The sequence below is a fragment of the Coregonus clupeaformis genome, chromosome 36 (genome assembly GCF_020615455.1).
Source record: "Coregonus clupeaformis isolate EN_2021a chromosome 36, ASM2061545v1, whole genome shotgun sequence".
Lineage (NCBI taxonomy): Eukaryota > Metazoa > Chordata > Actinopteri > Salmoniformes > Salmonidae > Coregonus > Coregonus clupeaformis.
Genome location: NC_059227.1, coordinates 28390449 through 28412697, shown reverse-complemented (window position 1 = coordinate 28412697; position 22249 = coordinate 28390449). Strand labels below are relative to the sequence as shown.

General features: G+C 44.1%; 1 protein-coding gene across 3 annotated transcripts in view; it reads left to right on the top strand.

Moving 5' to 3' along the window:
• Nucleotides 1-22249, top strand: part of rad51b (RAD51 paralog B) — a 57623-nt gene that overhangs the window by 15936 nt on the left and 19438 nt on the right. For all 3 annotated transcript variants that reach the window (XM_041865257.2, XM_041865258.2, XM_041865259.2), the window contains exon 9: nt 4971-5049. In XM_041865257.2, the coding sequence (XP_041721191.1) occupies nt 4971-5049 (79 nt within the window). The remainder of the gene's footprint in view (nt 1-4970; nt 5050-22249) is intronic.

Sequence of the window (22249 nt, the reverse complement as noted above, 5' to 3'; positions counted from 1 at the left end):
TCAAATTTGCTTTGTTAAAATCCTCGGCTACAATAAATGCAGCCTCAGGATATGTGGTTTCCAGTTTGCATGAAGTCCAGTGAAGTTCTTTGAGGGTCGTCGTGGTATCGGCTTGAGGGGGGATATACACGGCCGTGACTATAATCAAAGAAAATTATCTTGGGAGAAAATTCGGTCGGCATTTGATTGTGAGATATTCTTGGTAGGGTGAACAGAAAGACTTGAGTTCCTGTATGTTACTACAATTACACCATGAGTCGTTAATCATGAAACACACACCTCCGCCCTTCTGCTTCCCGGAGAGATATTTATTTCTGTCTGTGCGATGAACTGAGAACCCATCTGGCTGGACCGATTCCGACAGAATATCCCCAGAGAGCCATGTTTCCGTGAAACAGAGTATGTTACAGGCCTTGATGTCTCTCTGGAAAGAAATCTTTGCCCTTAGCTCGTCGACCTTGTTATCCAAAGACTGAACATCAGCGAGTAGTATACTTGGAAGCGGTGGGTGGTGTGCGCGCCTCCTAAGTCGAACCAGCAGGCCGCTCCAAGTGCCTCTCCTCTGCCGGCGATGTTTTGGGTCAGCCGCTGGAATCAGTTCAATTGCCCTGGGGAGAGCAAACAAAGGATCTGCTTCTGGAAAGTCGTATTCCTGGTCGTAATGCTGGTGAGTTACCGCCGCTCTGATATCCAATAGTTTTTCCCGGCTGTATGTAATGATACAAAACACTTTCTGAGCTAATAATGTAAAAAATAATACATAAAGAAACAAAATACCTTAAGAGCTAGTCGGCGCCAAGTTTACCAATGAAAAGGAGAGACTGAGGGAAAAATGTAAGGTGATTTATATCTCTTTTCCATGTCTGCACTTTTGCCTCCCAGTCTCTCTGCTTTTCTATGGCTAAAGCTCATACAGAGATTCAGCATGGCTAGAATTACCTCTCGTTCAACCCACCAACAGTATGTCAAGCCTGATGAAGCAAGAACACTGAGAACTTCACTTCCTTGTTTTGACGGGTGATTTCACAATAACATTTATCACAGCCGTGATTCAACGCGCCTCCAAAAACACTGACGCTGCACTCGTTATTTCTGTACTGTTTGCAGCTATATGTGCTGCAGCAACCTCAACCGTCTTGTTTTCACTTCGATTAGTTCTTCCTTTGAGTTTAGATGGTGGTAGCTAATAGGCCCAGGCTGGTTTGAACTGAGCCAGGACATGCAACAGTAGTCTGGTCCCAAATATGTTTGTACTGAATGACCTGGAATTGGCAAGATGGCACAAAGACATCTGGGACCAGGCTAAAGTAGTCTCGGAAATCCCAGACCTTGGAGCAACGGCACAAAGTCGGGGGAGGATGTTGAATTCTTTTGGACATTTTCGAAAGGGGAGAAAAATAATTCCGCGGTGGGTCCTCTTCAGACAGACCACTCTCCAAAGAAATCAGAAGGTCGGGTAGGCGGAGCTTAAAATGTGGGCGGGAATTGTGCTCATGTTTAGCTAGGGCAACAAGCGGATACGGCAGTGATGTAACCGGTGACGCGTGTCCCATTTCCGACTCGTCCTCTCTATCCCAACTGACTGACTTCCACAGACGTGTACATTGTGGGAGGCAACCCATCTGTCTAGAGAGACTAACGCTAAAGCAACACCACGCCAACCATGCCACATGGCTAAGATGGCGCCGACGGAGAGTGCTTCGACTCAAGCTCCAATAAAACATTGCAGGTTTCAATTTTTAGTTTTTTTATTATTGTATTTTGAGACAGGCTTGAATAAGCTAAGTAGCCAATAGGCAGAGGGTAGCATAATTTGTCTGATTCTCTCCCATAATGGTATGGGAATAATTATGCATTTATTTTGTAAAGTGGTTTCTTGCATCAAACAACACAACATTTTCAGTCATTAAACAGGTTAATGTCAAGCCCTGCATTTTTTTTCAGAAGTCTCATGGAATGTAGGCCTACATTGAACACCACACATTGGCTGCTACTGTAGGCTGAACTATAGAACAGCTATTTCCATGTTAAAATGTTTTGATGATGTTGAAAATGATGCATTTTCTCCATTGTTTTTGATGGTAGGCCACTGGTATGATCAAATAGCCGCAGTAGCCTACTTGACCACTGTTAAAACGAACTTAAAGCGGGTACAGTCTCACTGTTCACAGTAAATGCGCCGGAAGTTGCACAGATTTTCACAACATTACCTCCTCGAGACTGATTCTCAACACTGTGGCCCCATAAGGGTGCATACTCAGTCCCCTCCTGTATTCCCTGTAACCCACGACTGCGTGGCCTCACACAATTCCAACTCTATCATCAAGTTCGCTTACGACACGACAGTAATAGGCCTGATTACCAACAACGACGAGACGGCTTACAGCAGTGTTCCACAACTGACACCGGTGGTTTTATTTGGCTCCACAAGTTTTCAGATTTTTATAATTTATACATTTAATTGTTGGACATAAAAGACTGTAAAAACACCAGGAAATCAGCTCCAATTGATTTTAACTTTGGAAATCTGTTCCCAAGTATTCCCACGCAGGCAAGTTGCAGTCTACAAATGGTTGGTAATTATGTTCAAGAAAAGATCATCCCTCAACGTCAGCAAAACAAAGGAGCTGATTGTGGACTTCAGGAGGAACCAGGCTGGTTCGGGGCCACCGTGGAGACGGTCAACTTAAAATTCCTCTGCGTACACATCTCAGAGAAGCTGAAATGGTCAAACCACACAGACACCGTGGTGAAGAAGGCACGACAGCAACTCTTCAACCTCAGGATACTGAAGAAATTTGGCCTGTCCCCGAGGGCCCTCACAGTGTTCTACAGGAGCACCATCGAGAGCATACTGTCGGCTGCATCACAGCCTGGTAAGGCAACTCCACCGCCGCGGACCGCAAGAGGGTGATACGCGCAGCCAAACACACCATTGGGTGCACACTGCCTGCCCTCAAGGACACCTAAAACACCAGGTGTCGCAGGAAGGCCAAGAAGATAATCAGGGACCCCAGCCACCCGAGCCATGCCCTGTCCCTGCTTTCATCACTCAGACGCGGGCAGCACAGGAGCATCATGGCGAAAAACTGGAAGATTAACAAATAGTTTCTACCCCAAGACCATCAGGCTGCTGAATAGCCACCACTAGTCAGCTACCTGCTCCCCCCTGCTGCTCTCCCTATGGATATTTTCCCCCCACCCCCCTCAACTTAATTTTACTCTACCGCACCCAAATGACATTCATCACTTTTGCAGTTGTTAATATGTATATTATTATTTACAAAAATATAAATGCAACGTGACGATTTCAACGATATTACTGAGTTAGAGTTCATATAAGGATATCAGTCAATTTAAATAAATTAGGCCCTAATCTATGGATTTCACATGACTGGGCAGGGGCACAGCCATGGGTGGGCCTGGGAAGGCATAAACCCACCCACTGGGGAGCCAGGCCCAGCCAATCAGAATGTGTTTTAGCCCACAAAAGGGCTTTATTACAGACTTATTAAATACTCCTCAGTGTCAGCAGCTGTCCGGGTGGCTTGTCTCCGATGATCCCGCAGGTGAAGAAGATGTGGAGGTCCTGGCCTGGCGTGGTAACATGTGGTCTGCGGTTGTGAGGCCGGTTGGACGTAATGCCAAATTCTCTAAAACAACGTTGGAGGCGGCTTATGGTAGAGAAATTAACATTAAATTCTCTGGCAACAGCTCTGGTGGACATTCCTGCAGTCAGCATGTCAATTGCACGCTCCCTCAAAACTTGAGACATCTGTGGCATTGTGTTGTGACCAAACTGCACATTTTAGAGTGGCCTTTTATTGTCCCCAGCACAAGGTGCACCTGTGTAATGATCATGTTGTTTAATCAGCTTCTTGATATGCCACAACTGTCAGGTGGATGGATTATTTTGGCAAAGGAGAAATGCTCACTAACAGGGATGTAAACAAATATGTGCAAGAGAAATAAGCTTTTTGTGCGTATGGAAAATTTCTGGGATCTTTCTGGGATCTCATGAAACATGGGACCAACACTTTACATGTTGTGTTTATTTTTGTTCAGTATGTGTGTATATATATATACACACATACTGAACAAAAATAAACACAACATGTAAAGTGTTGGTCCCATGTTTCATGAGATCCCAGAAAGATCCCAGAAATGTTCCATACGCACAAAAAGCTTATTTCTATATATATATATATATATATTTTTTTTTTTTTTCACTTGGTCCCCACACCTCCTCAATGGTAATTTAGTCCGACTGCTGCTCCTCCTATGGTCATTACCCCACCCCCTCAACAATCTTTACTCTGCCTCCACCCCAACGGACATTTATTTATTCATCACTGCTACAGTATTTCTATTGTTGTTTTTTATTATAATTTTCATTGTTTTATTTAACTTAATCCTGTATGTTGGAGCTCGGAGCCTAAGGTTTTCACTGTACCCTGCAATCATACCTGCAACCCTGTACATGTGACTATTAAACACTGAATCTGAACAAAATCAGCGTTGTGGCTAGGTGACAAAAGGGACAGATCTGGGCACGTTGGCATCTTCAAGTGGCTTGACGCAAATTCTTGGCAGCATCGGGGCAACCCAAGTAACCTTTCACCCCCCCAACCTTATCCCATTGTGTCCAATCAAAAACCCATTGGCGACGTGCCCCGTTGTCCTCGTGTTGTCATGTTTCGCTCGACGACGCCTAACTTTCACACTGCCTGCAAGACAATAGGCCGTGACACTCTGTCTGAGAGCTAGTGGGGAGTGTCGTCTGAGTGACCTCCAACACGACACTTGAACCTATCTCTGTCCATTATGCGTAACATCTCTCACTTGTGAGTGTGAATGTGACTGTCTGACAACCCAGTGAACCCACCTTCGTATCTCTATCTTCCTCTCTTCTCTCTCACACTTAATATCTCTCTCTCTCTTTCTGTCTCTCTCCCCTCTCTCTTTCACAGATTGTGATAGCCAAGTCACCTGTGGCCCCATTTGCTGTTCTAAACTACACCGTCCAGAAGGAGGGCATCCGTCTAGAGGGTGAGTGGATAGTCAGTCAGCTGGCTGTGCAGATGGCCTCCCTGTACTGAAGCTGACTTCCCAGCCACTTACTGTATTTTATACAACGGTGCTTTTTCTGGTTGACTACATCTTCTTCACCCAATGTACAAAACCTGTGACCCTGTCTTGCGTTTGGTCTAAAAAGAGCAAAAAACCCGACTGTCAGGGCTTTATGGTCATATGACTATGATTTTAGGAAACTTGAGAGCAGGTTTTCTCCTTATGGAAATATTACCTTAGAGCAGCTCTCTGTTCTTTCTTGGAATAAAAAGACTGGCTGTTGCATATTCCAATAGTACATTCAGTGAACAGGAAGAGAGGAGTGAAAGAGGAGCTCTCCTTCTCCTTTGCTCCCACCTGCCCCCTCCCCTCCCCTCTCATCCCCCCATTTTCCCATCTGTAGTATCTGACCACTGAATAAACCATAGATTCCCCCTCAGGACAGATATGCCCTTCAAGCTGCTCACCATAACTCACTGGGCTGTTTTCACTCCGAATCTGAAACCTAAAATCTTATTGGAACACGGTAACATAAATCAAAGCCTAAAAGAGCGTGTGGTGACGGTTGGAGGGGTGGGGGTGGGTGCATTTTGGTGTGTGTGTGTGGGGTTTTGGAGTCGTAACCTGTTTAACCTGCGCACCCCCACTGCCTCTCTGTCAGAGTTCATTAGTTGGAACCGTTTGATTTACCCACAAGCCCTCAGGCCCCTGTTGATCTATGTGTGTGCCAGACACCGCTAAAGTTTTATAGGAAATGTAATATCACAAAATAACATTCTGTTTAGGGAGGGGGGTACACTATATAGTTTTTTCCACGCTTTAGTATATTGAGCATTGCATTGGAAAAATAGGCCTAGTTGTACTTATTCTTCACAAGGAGATTTAGAATCTCTACGAAGTACTCCTCGTGACTTGTTTCTACCTATCATCATCCATGTGTGAATGTACAGTAGGATCCAAACGATTGACACCCTTGATGAAGATGAGCAAAAATGACTGTATAAAATAAATAATTCAAATACTGAGCTATATTGTATGCTCAAAAAAATTGGGAAATAATTGTATTATATAATTGCACAGAGAAAGATATATTGTTTAACAAGTAGCCTTTTTTTCCTCAAAGGTAGGGGTCAATACCTTTCAATACCTCACCTTGTGAGGATAATGGCACTGAGCCTTTTTCTAAAACATTTTATGAGTTGGAGAACACATTGGGAGGGAGTTTAAACCATTCCGCCATACAGAATCCTTCCAGATCCTTGATATCCTTAATCTGCGCTTATGGACTGCCCTCTTCATTTTAAACCACTGGTTTTCAATGGGTTTGAAGTCCGGAAACCGAGATGGCCATTGCAAAATGTTGGTTTTGTTGCCAATTAACCATTTCTTTGTGGATTTATTGTCCAGGAGGCTGAAACTTGGCTGCAAGTGGACCTTCCAGCAAGACAATTCTCCCTTGTCGGGAGTTGTCACACGATAATTCCCAGGTTCTCAGGCATTATTGCTTACGTTTTTTTATTATTTATTTTATGCAGTCATTTTTGCTAATCTTTATTAAGGGTGTCAATATGAAAATAGAGCTCACGATTGTGTGGCCACGCACGACTCCCAACTCCATCATCAAGTTTGTTGACGACACATCGGTGTTCGGCCTGATCACCAACGGCGATGAGACAGCCTACAGAGAGGAGGTCAGCGACCTGGCAGTGTCGGCCAGGACAACAACCCCTCCCTCAATGTCAGCAAGAAAAAGAAGCTGATCGTAGACTTCAGGAAACGGGCGTGTGCTCACCCCAATCCACATCGACGGGGCTATAGTGGAGAGGGTCAAGATCTTCAAGTTCCTCGGTGTCCACATCACTTAGGACTTAAAATGGTCCTCTCACACCAGCACAGTCATGCTTCTGCAGTGCCTCTTCTCCCTCAGGAGGCATGGCCACTCAGATCCTTACAAACCTTTACAGCTGCTCCATCGAGAGCAACCTTACTGGTTGTATCACCGCCTGGTATGGCGGAAGGCCCTACAGAGGGTGGTGCAGATGGCCAATGAATCACTTGGGGAGAGCTCCCAGCCATCCAGGACATACATGCCAGGCGGTGTCTGAGAAAGGCCAGATAAATTGCCAAATTTAAATTTAAAAAATCCTCATCAATCGACACACAATACCCCATAATGACGAAGCGAAAATGGGTTTTTAGAATTTTTTGCAAATTTATAAAAAATTAAAAATAGAAATACCTTATTTACAGAAGTATTCAGACTCTTTGCTATGAGACTCGAAATTGAGCTCAGGTGCATCCTGTTTCCATTGATCATCCTTGAGATGTTTCTACAACTTGATTGGAGTCCACCTGTGGTAAATTCAATTGATTGGACATGATTTGGAAAGGCACACGTCTGTCTATATAATGTCCCACAGTTGACAGTGCTTGTCAGAGCAAAAACCAACACATGAGGTCGAAGGAATTGTCCGTAGAGCTCCGAGACAGGATTGTGTCGAGGCACAGATCTGGGGAAGGGTACCAAAAAAGTTCTGCAGCATTGAAGGTCCCCAAGAACACAGTTGCCTCCATCATTCTTAAATGGAAGAAGTTTGGAACCACCAAGACTCTTCCTAGAGCTGGCCGCCCGGCCAAACTGAGCAATCGGGGGAGAAGGGCCTTGGTCATGGAGGTGACCAAGAACCCAATGGTCTCTCTGACAGAGCTCCAGAGATCCTCTGCTGAGATGGGAGAACCTTCCAGAAGGACAACCGTCTCTGCAGCACTCCACCAATCAGGCCTTTATGGTAGAGTGGCCAGACGGAAGCCACTCCTCAGTAAAAGGCACATGACAGCCCGCTTGGAGTTTGCCAAAAACCACCTAAAGGACTCTCAGACCATGAGAAACAAGATTCTCTGGTCTGATGAAACCAAGATTTACTTCTTTGGCCTGAATGCCAAGCGTCACATCTGGAGGAAACCTGGCACCATCCCTACGGTGAAGCATGGTGGTGGCAGCATCATGCTGTGGGGATGTTTTTCAGCAGCAGGGACTGGGAGACTAGTCAGGATCGAGGGAAAGATGAACGGAGCAAAGTACAGAGAGATCCTTGATGAAAACCTGCTCCAGAGTGCTCAGGACCTCATACTGGAGCGAAGGTTCACCTTCCAACAGGACAATTACTCTAAGCACACAGCCAAGACAACACAGGAGTGGCTTCAGGAGAAGTCTCTGAATGTCCTTGAGTGGCCCTGCCAGAGCCCGGACTTGAACCCAAACAAACATCTCCGGAGAGACCTGAAAATAGCTGTGCAGCTACGCTCCCCATCCAACCTGACAGAGCTTGAGAGGATCTGCAGAGAAGAATGGGAGAAATTCCCCAAATACAGGTGTGCCAAACTTGTAGTGTCATACCCAAGAAGACTCGAGTCTGTAATCGCTGCCAAAGGTGCTTCAACAAAGTACTGAGTAAAGGGTCTGAATACTTATGTAAATGTGATATTTCAGTTTTTAATTTTTTATAAATGTGCAAAAATGTCTAAAAACCTGTCTTTGCTTTGTCATTATGGGGTATTGTGTGTAGATTGATGAGGGGAAAAAATGATTTAATCAATTTTAGAATAAGGCTGTAACGTAACAAAATGTGGAAAAAGTCAACGGGTCTGAATACTTTCCGAATGCACTGGTATTTATTACCACTGGTATATTACCATAAGTATATTATAAGCATTTATATATTCCTGATACCAGTCACTTTTCAGCCCTGTTTACATGTATATCTGCCTATCACCCCTACACTGACACTCTTGCACACAAACACATTCACAATAACACACACACACACCCACCCACCACTTATGCTGCTGCCACACTGTTCACTATTATTATTAGTATCTATCCTGCTACCAGTCACTTTCTTCTAATCCCCCTGCTTACATGTACATATCTACCTCAAACTACTCCAGTATCCCTGCACATTGTACATTTTGTATTGGCACAGACCCTGTATATAGCTTCCTTTCTTATTTATTGTGTTTTCTATAGATAGATAGATAGATAGATAGATATTAGGGCTGTTAAACGGTTAAAATAAGGAATCGCATTAGATTCTGTAGTTAATCGCACATTTTTTATTTGATTAAATTTGGTGCTAAATAGAGTTTTTTTCCTTTTCTATTTTGCAGGCATGTAGGGACTGAACACAAAAATATTCTGTATCAGAATGTTTTTAATGGCATATTCACCATAAATAAGTTAAGCAATACAAAAGTCCTGTAACTTAATAATGCTCCCAGTGGGCCTACTAATGCGCCCTCATAAATTCTCTCACACACACATACACACAGTTAAAGCTTCAGCCATTCCAAATGATTGTTCTACCAATTACTGATTTGGAGGGTTGGCTATAAGAAAAAAAGAACTGGATCAATGGATAGAAAGAGCATAAACCTGTCCAACAATGTCATGAATTCCACAGAACATAAACCTGTGACCATACACTTCAGTCGACCTATTTTTTTTCACTGAGCCAGTTTCAAAGACAAACAAGCCTGTTTACATTTTCAGATGATAAAGCTGCTCTCTTTTTTTGTACGATATGCCCAGAGAGTGAAAACAACCTCTCAAGGTACTGATGTGGCAGGCGTTGCCAGGTACCTTCATGCTATGCAGGCCAGCCTGGTGTGTGCCCCTGCATGCTGTGACCACCACTGTGGTGGACAGTCCTCCATGTTGATGCTGGGATCTGATTTGTAACGCTCCACACATTTCTCAATGGACTCCTCTTCATCAGAGTCAGACTCAGAAGAACCCAACAAAAGGGGACCTTTCTTATTTGGTGGCTCTGACTCAGTTGCTTTATCAGGTTGCTGTGCAGGCCTCTCTTCCTTCAGTAAGTTGCTGACCAAAGCCCACACCTCACCCCTCTCAGGTCTGGGAAGGCACTTCAGGTCCTTAAACCTTGGGTTGAGTGCTGTTGCGATCTTCAGCCATGTGAGGTTGGTGTTTTCCTTGCGTTTTTCCAGGTCTGTTGTGAATGTCAGCTTGAATCTTACCATGTAGGCAGGGTCATCATTGGAGCTCTCCATCACCCGAGGGAGATGACACAAAGCAGGCAACACCACTGAGCAGGAAATGTACTTCTCTCCTCCCAGAAGTGGTCAGGTACCTGCAGTGAAAGATAATTCAAAATCACTTCAGTCAATTGTGAGAGACTTGTTATACACAAACTCTCTCTCTCTCTCTCTCTGTCACACGTTACACACTCGCACTCTCACACTTACACACAAAATCTTATTATAACGCTAACAGTGAGATAAAGAGTATTACCTGCAGGGCTCCAGTAGTGCCTCCAGTTTCTGCAGTTTCTCCAGTTCAGCTGTGGTTGGCATGGTGATGTTCGTTTTCTGTTGGGCCAGAGCATCTCTCAGTGGTTGTTGGTTTCTGTGGACACGCTTTACCATTTCCAGAGTGGAATTTCATCTTGTTGTGACATGTTGTGCAAGTGACTCCTTCTTTAGCCCATTTGCAACTTACTGTTGTCCTAGCTCTGCAGCATTTGGTGGGCCCAACCATTTTTGGGCCTTTAGCTAGGGCATTGTCGAACCTGCTGTTCTGTGATGGAGTGCAGGTGTTCAAAAGGCAGATGTCTCGCAGCTGCAATCACGTTCTGTGCACTGTCTGTGCAAAGTGTGGTAACTTTGTTTTCGATGTTCCACTGCTTTGCTAGATCCATGAAATGCTCTGGCGCATTTCAGCATAGTGCCTCTCTTCTGTCTTCATTACGGCCAGAGCGTGTGAATGCAGTTTCCAGCCGTTGCATGTTTCAACTCCTCCACTTTCATAGCCCTCTCGTTTTCATACAGCTTGTGTATTCTTGTAACGACGGTGGCTCTCGAGGGTAACTCATACGTTGAGTCGTTTGATGCAATCCAAATGATATCCCTCAAGCCTTCATCCTCCGTGATGTGGACTGGCCTGCAAGCTGTAGCTATCCACTTGGCTACTGCTTGTGTTAGCTTGCTGCTCGACGACTTGTCCAAAGGCCTCCCGCGCGCACACTTCTAGCTTAGCCTGCCGAAGATGTCATCCATTGCTACTAGTAACGTTACTTGTATTGCCGGCGTCAACGGTATGTTTAGCTTGTAAATGATGACGAAGACTCAATGTACTTCGGTGATAATCAAATTCAACCTTGCAGTATATGCAAATTACTTTAGTTTTATCCAGAGAGCCATCTTGGAGGGATTTGAAATTGAATTTGCCATTTAAAAGCCCCTTACTAGCATTCTACATCATACAGTCATACAAGTAGCTAGCTAGTAAAGTGGTTGTCAAACTAGTGCATCGGCTGCCGGGGTTTGAATTTGAACTATGGATGGTTCAGGGGGTCAAACTAAGAAAATGCTTTAATGGCATCCCAAATATGTACGCCATAGAAAATGTCACCATTAACGCATTATTAACGCGTTAACTTTGACAGCCCTAATATATATACAGCTGTGGAACAAAATTAAGAGACCACTGCAGATGTTTCTTAAATCAGCATCTCTACATCTTGGACAGCCATTCCATTCCAGTGTCTGTTGAATTCCAACAGAGGCACACCTCATTCTACTGAATTAGGTACTGATTAGGTGATCACATGAACCAAATCTTATTTAACGAGGAAAAGTATAAAAAACACTGCTGTGGTCATCACTATGCTCTTGCAATAAGACCAGCTGGATGCAAAAACAGTGCTAATAGTACCTCAAAAGTAATATTAATCAAAAAATAACTATTGACCATGCCAAAAGAGTTGAAAAGGAAAGTTTTGAGTGAGGAAAAGAAGGGTTCAATTCTGGCTTTACTGGCAGAGGGATACAGTGAGCGTCAGGTTGCTTCCATCCTTAAAATTTCAAAGACGGCGGTTCATAAGAACAAGGTCAAGCAGCAGACATTGGGGACAACAAAGCTACAGACCGGCAGAGGGCGAAAACAACTCTCTACTGACCGGGATGACCGCCAACTCATTCGAATGTCACTCAACAACCGTAGGATGACATCAAGTGACCTACAAAAAGAATGGCAAACAGCAGCTGGGGTGAAGTGCATGGCGAGGACAGTTCGAAACAGGCTCCTAGGGGCAGGGCTGAAGTCGTGCAAAGCTAGAAAAAAGCCCTTCATCAATGGGAAGCAAAGAAGAGCCAGGCTGAGGTTTGCAAAATGATTGGACTGTAGAAGACTGGAGAAAGGTCATCTTCTTTGATGAGTCCAATTTTTCAGCTTTGCCCAACACCTGGTCGTCTAATGGTTAGACGGAGACCTGGAGAGGCCTACAAGCCACAGTGTCTCGCACCCACTGTGACATTTGGTGGAGGATCGGTGATGATCTGGCGGTGCTTCAGCAAGGCTGGAATCGGGCAGATTTGTCTTTGTGAAGGACGCATGAATCAATCCACGTACAAGGTTGTCCTGGAAGAAAACTTGCTTCCTTGACATTGTTCCCCAACTCTGAGGATTGGTTTTTCTAGCAGGACAATGCGCCATGCCACACAGCCAGGTCAATCAAGGTGTGGATGGAGGACCACCAGATCAAGACCCTGTCATGGCCAGCCCAATCTCCAGACCTGAACCCCATTGAAACTTCTGGAATGTGATCAAGAGCAAGATGGATGGTCACAAGCCATCAAACAAAACCGAGCTGCTTCAATCTTTGCGCCAGGAGTGGCATAAAGTCACCCAACATCAATGTGAAAGACTGGTGGAGAGCATGCCAAGACGCATGAAAGCTGTGATTGAAAATCAGGGTTATTCCACCAAATATTGATTTCTGAACTCTTCCTAAGTTAAAACATTACTATTGTGTTGTTTAAAAATGAACATGAACTTATTTTCTTTGCATTATTCGAGGTCTGACAACACTGCATATTTTTTGTTATTTTGACCAGTTGTCATTTTCTGCAAATAAATGCTCTAAATGACAATATTTTTATTTGGAATTTGGGAGAAATGTTGTCAGTAGTTTATAGAATAAAACAAAAATGTTATTTTTACCCAAATACATACCTATGAATAGTAAAACCAGAGAAACTGATAATTTATTTATTATATACAGTGGGGGGAAAAAAGTATTTAGTCAGCCACCAATTGTGCAAGTTCTCCCACTTAAAAAGATGAGAGAGGCCTGTAATTTTCATCATAGGTACACGTCAACTATGACAGACAAAATGAGAGAAAAAAATCCAGAAAATCACATTGTAGGATTTTTAATGAATTTATTTGCAAATTATGGTGGGAAAATAAGAATTTGGTCAATAACAAAAGTTTCTCAATTCTTTGTTATATACCCTTTGTTGGCAATGACACAGGTCAAACGTTTTCTGTAAGTCTTCACAAGGTTTTCACACACTGTTGCTGGTATTTTGGCCCATTCCTCCATGCAGATCTCCTCTAGAGCAGTGATGTTTTGGGGCTGTCGCTGGGCAACACGGACTTTCAACTCCCTCCAAAGATTTTCTATGGGGTTGAGATCTGGAGACTGGCTAGGCCACTCCAGGACCTTGAAATGCTTCTTACGAAGCCACTCCTTCGTTGCCCGGGCGGTGTGTTTGGGATCATTGTCATGCTGAAAGACCCAGCCACGTTTCATCTTCAATGCCCTTGCTGATGGAAGGAGGTTTTCACTCAAAATCTCACGATACATGACCCCATTCATTCTTTCCTTTACACGGATCAGTCGTCCTGGTCCCTTTGCAGAAAAACAGCCCCAAAGCATGATGTTTCCACCCCCATGCTTCACAGTAGGTATGGTGTTCTTTGGATGCAACTCAGCATTCTTTGTCCTCCAAACACGACGAGTTGAGTTTTTACCAAAAAGTTATATTTTGGTTTCATCTGACCACATGACATTCTCCCAATCCTCTTCTGGATCATCCAAATGCACTCTAGCAAACTTCAGACGGGCCTGGACATGTACTGGCTTAAGCAGGGGGACACGTCTGGCACTGCAGGATTTGAGTCCCTGGCGGCGTAGTGTGTTACTGATGGTAGGCTTTGTTACTTTGGTCCCAGCTCTCTGCAGGTCATTCACTAGGTCCCCCCGTGTGGTTCTGGGATTTTTGCTCACCGTTCTTGTGATCATTTTGACCCCACGGGGTGAGATCTTGCGTGGAGCCCCAGATCGAGGGAGATTATCAGTGGTCTTGTATGTCTTCCATTTCCTAATAATTGCTCCCACAGTTGATTTCTTCAAACCAAGCTGCTTACCTATTGCAGATTCAGTCTTCCCAGCCTGGTGCAGGTCTACAATTTTGTTTCTGGTGTCCTTTGACAGCTCTTTGGTCTTGGCCATAGTGGAGTTTGGAGTGTGACTGTTTGAGGTTGTGGACAGGTGTCTTTTATACTGATAACAAGTTCAAACTGGTGCCATTAATACAGGTAACGAGTGGAGGACAGAGGAGCCTCTTAAAGAAGAAGTTACAGGTCTGTGAGAGCCAGAAATGTTGCTTGTTTGTAGGTGACCAAATACTTAATTTCCACCATAATTTGCAAATAAATTCATTAAAAATCCTACAATGTGATTTTCTGGAGAAAAAAAATCTAAATTTGTCTGTCATAGTTGACGTGTACCTATGATGAAAATTACAGGCCTCTCTCATCTTTTTAAGTGGGAGAACTTGCACAATTGGTGGCTGACTAAATACTTGTTTTTCCCCACTGTATATATACATACACACAGTGGGGAGAACAAGTATTTGATAAACTGCCGATTTTGCAGGTTTTCCTACTTACAAAGCATGTAGAGGTCTGTAATTTTTATCATAGGTACACTTCAACTGTGAGAGACGGAATCTAAAACAAAAATCCAGAAAATCACATTGTATGATTTTTAACTAATTAATTTGCATTTTATTGCATGACATAAGTATTTGATCACCTACCAACCAGTAAGAATTCCGGCTCTTACAGACCTGTTAGTTTTTCTTCAAGAAGCCCTCCTGTTCTCCACTCATTATCTGTATTAACTGCACCTGTTTGAACTTGTTACCTGTATAAAAGACACCTGTCCACACACTCAATCAAACAGACTCCAACCTCTCCACAATGGCCAAGACCAGAGAGCTGTGTAAGGACATCAGGGATAAAATTGTAGACCTGCACAAGGCTGGGATGGGCTACAGGTCAATAGGCAAGCAGCTTGGTGAGAAGGCAACAACTGTTGGCACAATTATTAGAAAATGGAAGAAGTTCAAGATGACGGTCAATCACCCTCGGTCTGGGGCTTCATGCAAGATCTCACCTCGTGGGGCATCAATGATCATGAGGAAGGTGAGGGATCAGCCCAGAACTACACGGCAGGACCTGGACAATGACCTGAAGAGAGCTGGGATCACAGTCTCAAAGAAAACCATTAGTAACACACTACGCCGTCATGGATTAAAATCCTGCAGCGCACGCAAGGTCCCCCTGCTCAAGCCAGCGCATGTCCAGGCCCTTCTGAAGTTTGCCAATGACCATCTGGATGATCCAGAGGAGGAATGGGAGAAGGTCATGTGGTCTGATGAGACAAAAATAGAGCTTTTTGGTCTAAACTCCACTCGCCGTGTTTGGAGGAAGAAGAAGGATGAGTACAACCCCAAGAACACCATCCCAACCGTGAAGCATGTTGGAGGTGGAAACATCATTCTTTGGGGATGCTTTTCTGCAAAGGGGACAGGACGACTGCACCGTATTGAGGGGAGGATGGATGGGGCCATGTATCGCGAGATCTTGGCCAACAACCTCCTTCCCTCAGTAAGAGCATTGAAGATGGGTCGTAGCTGGGTCTTCCAGCATGACAACAACCCGAAACACACAGCCAGGGCAACTAAGGAGTGGTTCCGTAAGAAGCATCTCAAGGTCCTTGAGTGGCCTAGCCAGTCTCCAGACCTGAACCCAATAGAAAATCTTTGGAGGGAGCTGAAAGTCTGTATTGCCCAGCGACAGCCCCAAAACCTGAAGGATCTGGAGATGGTCTGTATGGAGGAGTGGGCCAAAATCCCTGCTGCAGTGTGTGCAAACCTGGTCAAGACCTACAGGAAACGTATAATCTCTGTAATTGCAAACAAAGGTTTCTGTACCAAATATTAAGTTCTGCTTTTCTGATGTATCAAATACTTATGTCATGCAATAAATTCCAAATTAATTACTTAAAAATCATACAATATGATTTTCTGTTTTTTTGTTTTAGATTCCGTCACTCACAGTTGAAGTGTACCTATGATAAAAAATTACAGACCTCTACATGCTTTGTAAGTAGGAAAACCTGCAAAATTGGCAGTGTATCAAATACTTGTTCTCCCCACTGTGTGTGTATATATATATATATATATATATATATATATATATATATATATATATATATATATATATATATATACACACAGTGCTATGAAAAAGTATTTGCCCCCTTTCTAATTTTCTCTACCTTTGCATATTTGTGATACTGAATGTTATCAGATCTTCAACCAAAACCTAATATTAGATAAAGGGAACATAAGTGAACAAATAACACAACAATTACATATTTATTTCATAAACAAAGTTACGTAACACCCAATTCCCCTGTGTGAAAAAGTAATTGCCCCCTTACACTCAATAACTGGTTGTGCCACCTTTAGCTGCAATCAGTGGCGGCTCCTGAAAAAATTCTCAGGAGGGGCAATTTTTCTGATGATTTAGGTGACCTACACACATTTAAAAAAAGATATGTCCAGCAAAAACATGAAGACAGGGGCAGCATATAAGTCAATACCAGAAGCATTTATTGACTGATCTGGAGAGATGGATTCCAGTTTCTGTGACAGATTATAAATAATCTCTGATGCCTTTGTTATATTAGCTTTTGGTTGAATGTACTGTCGTAGTAAATATATAATGTTATAGCTTGGTCTGACTAAAATCTTGTGCATGACCCATTTTGTGTTGGGCGTTTGTTTTCAATCAATGCTGTTCCTATCCTGTAACAATGGACAAAAGAGTCCTATCTTGTCAGCCTTGTCAGCAGGTGGCCAAGGACAACACCCACGCCATAGGTCTCTCAGTTCTTCCAACTCACGAGTTCTTGCTCTGAGGACACACACACACACACACACACATCATCACTGATAACACACACACACACACACATCATCACTGTTAAACACACACACACACACACACACACACACAAAAATCCCCTCTCTTTAGGCTGAACATTTGAAGACAGAGAACCCGACTCAGAGCCAATGCAACAGTGGAGGGGACCACGCCCAACTCATCAGGACCAATCAGAAGATCAGAACTACTAGATTCAACCTACATCATTTATTGTATAAAATGTCTGCACACAATGTTTTCGGGGCTCTCTTCAGATAGCTCCCTAAGAGTTTGACGAACGAGTCCGTGCACGCGATTCCAGATATCTTTACCTCTGAATAAACTGCCTTTATTATACCATATCCACCCTGTCCAAAGTCTCTACTTGGTCTCAGTTCTCCAGTAAACTTGTGATTATCAACAGTACACAACGGTAACAAACAATTGGGGGAACTCACGGGGCAGATAGTAAGGTCGCAGTGACACAGAAAGCAGTTCAATGTCGGGGGTACAGAGTCGCTCTCTTACCAGGATCGCGGTCCGCTCTGACCAGGGTGAAGCCGGCCGGCTCCACTTCTCTGTCCGGGACTCTGTCATCCAGCCAAGTCTCCCAGCTGTATTGGATTCCGCTGCCAGCAGCGTTTTCATTATTTAGTCCGTTCGTAGCGGGTATGTACACGATCAACAAGATCAGTCCAAAACCCACCACTGGAAATCCATGGTTGGCAGAATGTTTGTAAACTAAGTCTACAAATTAAAAACATAAAATAACGCCACTAAGTGTACAAATTAAAAACATAAGATAACGCCACACTGCAGGTCGCAACAGAGACGCTGCTAGCCGCTATTTTCTTAGTTACGTTCATGGTTACGTCACGTGATGAGGCGCGTAAGTGCAAGCCCACAGACACCCATAGAGATTGTATTGAAAGCTTTGAAATTTGAAAAAAATAGATTTTACATGACAGGCTATGAGAGACTTCTTGGCGATTTTCAACCTGACTGAAATCGCCCCAAAAACGGGCGGGGCCATTTGAAGCACGACTTTAGCCTGATTTGACATTTAGTGGCAGTCAGATCAGATTAGAACACTGATAACTACTGTTGCCGTGATATAATTGATTAGAAAAAAAATCCCTTCCTTTTCCCGTTTGGCAGTGCGTCGCCCATATCGCCCTATTGAACAGGCCGTCCCTGGCTGCAATGACTCCAACCAAATGCTTCCTGTAGTTGTTGATCAGTCTCTCACGTCACTGTGGAGGAATTTTGGCCCACTCCATGCAGAACTGCTTTAACTCAGTGACGTGTGGGTTTTCAAGCATGAACTGCTCGTTTCAAGTCCTGCCACAACATCTCAATTTGGATTAGGTCTGGACTTTGACTAGGCCATTCCAAAACTTCCAACTTGTTGCTTTTTAGCAATTTTCATGTAGACTTGGTTGTGTGTTTTGGATCGTTGTCTTGCTGCATGACCCAGCTGCGCTTCAGCTTCAGCTCACAGACGGATGGTCTGACATTCTCCTGTAGAATTCTCTGATACAGAGCAGAATTCATGGTTCCTTCTATTAAGGCAAGTCATCCAGGTCCTGAGGCAGCAAAGCATCCCCAAACCATCACACCACCACCACCATGCTTGACCTTTGGTATGATGTTCTTACTGTGGAATGCAGAGTTTAGTTGTACTATTTTGATATTGATTACTGCACAGTTGGGTAGAGCTTGCACGTTAAGGATTTCACTGTACTTGTGCATGTGACAATAAAACTTGAATCATTTCAGACCCCAGTGTAAGTGTGCATTGTTTTTTCTCTAACCAGGTTTCCATCCAATCTTTTTGTGCAAGTAAAGTACATGTAAAAAAGATAGCTAGGTAGTTAATGTTAGCTAGCCAACATGTTTTCAGCGCTTTCATTTCCATGAATGATCAAAACTGGTTTTCTCATGGCGCTCTCTTATCCCTCAGCAGTAGACAAGGGGAGCAATATGTTTGGAACGTCAAATCGCAATACATATAGAATCACAATACATATAGAATTGCAATACATATTGTATCGGCACCGAAGTATCGTGATAACATTGTATCGTGAAGTCTCTGGCAATTCCCAGCCCTAGCGTTAGTATCCTCTTGTCGTAGTCCAGTATGGCTTTCTTTGAAAGGCTCTTCTCTTTCTCTCCTCTCCCGCTCCTCCAGTGAATGGGTTGTGTTAATCTGGCCTTCTCCTCACAAGTGTGTCTTTGATGTGATGTGAGCGCTGCTTCCTGCCAGCTTCCAAATAGAACTCTCCTACCAGAATGTGGTTTCTTCTTTTTCCCCACTGAATACACAGGGCTTTGATTGGCTTTTATGATGCGGTGGGTACAAACTCACCCTCAGTGTTAGCTGCTCACTCTCTCTCACCCTGCCATTGCATCATCATGCCAACAACAGGTCCCCTTGATGCACACACTAAGTAGCTGACACACACAACTGACCCTGTCGGGTTTAGCTGTTCACGTATTCACCGCAATCACCATCGTTTGGGAAAGCTGCTTTGAGAAAGGACATTGACATGGATTGAGATGAGATCTCTCTGTAATTTTAGATTGTTTGCCGTTTTCAATGGCAGCATGTTGTGTTGTAGATTGTTGGCTTTACCTATGATGATAATGATGGACGATTGCACAATTTTGTCATGAATAATACCTGGTTTAACCCCAACCCCAAGACCTAACTGGGTTGGAAACCTGCGTTACATTTCCAGCAGATTGGCAAATAGTTTTTTTATTTTGTTCTCCCTTTTTTTTTAAAGTACAACACGGTTACGCAAGGAGGAGAAAGTGTGCTTTACTGGAAAAAAGAGCATCTGCCCGTCCAATCCAATTGGACGACAACTGGCGTGTGAAAGTTAAATGTGACACTCTGCACCCCTAGCCAGGCAGCGGACGGTTGGCTCCCCTTCACCTCCTCTCCTTGTGTCTCATTAAATGATCTCATTACCATTCCATCCATCGCACATTGCTTTCATTAGGAGCAGCAGCAGCAGCAGCTAGCTATCCTATCCCTGGGCATTAAGTAACTTCCCTTCCCCTCAGCTTTTGTCAGGAGACTGTTTCGTGACTGGGGTTTGGGACTAGCCCTGCCAGAAAGTCAACCCCCTCATCCTTCGAGCCTGACCTGTCAGATGGGCTCTCTGTTTCTGTTTCACAGAGAGAGAGAGAGAGAGAGAGAGAGAGAGAGAGAGAGGAGACCATGCACAGACACGAGTACAAATACTATTTGAAATCATTCAAATACTTTGAGTGTTTTCTCTAGCCTGCCTGGAGAGCCATAGGGGTGGGATATTTTTTTTTTTTGGAACTATTGTATTGGCTCCTTTTCGCAAGGCAAACTCAATCAAATGCAGCTAAAGTAGTTGAAATGATTTCAAATAGTGTTTGAGCCCAGGTCTGAATTGATAGATACACAAGGCAACATCTGGTAAACTAACGCTGAAGAATACTGCACATCAGGGGCTTTGGGAGCCACAAAAGACAAAAAAGACCATTCCCAGCATAGCTCAAAGATAGTGTGAACAGACACACAAGTGTGGTCTACCTGTGTGGAAGAGTAATTCTTAGGGCTATATTTCAGGCACCGGTGCTGTTGGGCTAGCTGCTAGCTTTATCTGTGTACCGTGCGTTTTCAAGTCGGTGGAAAAGAGTTGAGATGGGAAATTGTGAGGGAACTGCAAATCCACTGACGGGTCTGATGATGATTTGAAAAGCAAAGGGCTTCTCTCTAGAGAAAGAGAGGAACCAGACAGAGCCAGGTGCCTGAGAGAAAGAGGGTTAGAGAATAGTGAAGGAGAAGAGAGAAGGATAGGGGGATTGGAGAGAGAAAAGCGCATCAGACCGAGAGAGCACCTTCCTCGCTCCACAAGATCCTGCATGCCTGGGAATTCACTTATTGTTATTGCCTTCAGGATTATTTATGGGCCCGTCTGGAGTGGCCAACCTGGCAGCTCACTACGGGCGAAAAAGTGCTGTCACTGCACAACCCTGAGTAACTGTGTAACTCTATAAGGCTACGGACCCTATCTTAGCTAGCTCGCTGTGCTGTGTCTGTGCCTGTGCCATTCCATGTGGTCACCTATGGTCCTATGCAGTTACTGCCATTTTACAGCTTAAGCAGTCAGTCTCTGCAGGAGAGACACTCAGAGACTCACAAACCAGATGAAAATGGAATATAGTCTTATAAGAGAGTCTCCAGCTTTTTCCGTGTTGGTTTAATTAGAAGATAAACACTTATATTGTAGGACTGGATATATGATGACGAGTTATTGTGTAACCCAGCAGACCGCTCTCTGCCGATCCAGTCCCAGCGGTGTGACATCCACATGTTCAGACTTGTGTAAACGACAAAGACATGGGTCGTCGAGTGCGTGTGTGTGTGACACAACGGAGACGTATTCACGTTCACCTTCCAGCCCTGAGGTAAGGATTCAACCTAGGACACAGACCCCCTATCCTCCCCCGCCCTTTCAGACAACCAAGACCCAACCACGCTTCTCTGATTCCCCACTGTTGTCCTGTAATCTTAGTAAACTCAACACCATGTCAACCTATTGTCTGGGCCTCGTTTTACATCACAGTGACAATGAGAGGTCTTACTTGAATAACGTCTGTGTTATTTAATGTGCATGTTATCTGTTGCTGGGGACGGGTGGAACATGTGAGGCCATGTAACCAGAGGGATCCCAGTGGGTATATAGGGTACAGTATACTGAACAACCTCATGATGTCACACTGCCTGAACAGGGCCCCTACTGATAGATGAGACCAGGGTCGTTCCAGGAAGATAGCGTTTTCGAAACGGAGTGAAACCGGGATCTTGTTTTCCATTGCAAAACGTTTTGAAACTGTGTGCCCTACTGAACATGACCCAGGCCGCTACTGATAGATGATACCAGACCAATGTCCCTGTCCTGTACTCTCTCTTTTCCAATCTCCGCCCACCTACAGTAAACTATAAACTCCGCTATCATAACAACTTCAAATGAGGTAGCCATAGGGGCCTGCCCTTGTTTACGACGTGTCGGTACCCGCTACTTTGATCATTATATTACCCTCCACAGACCT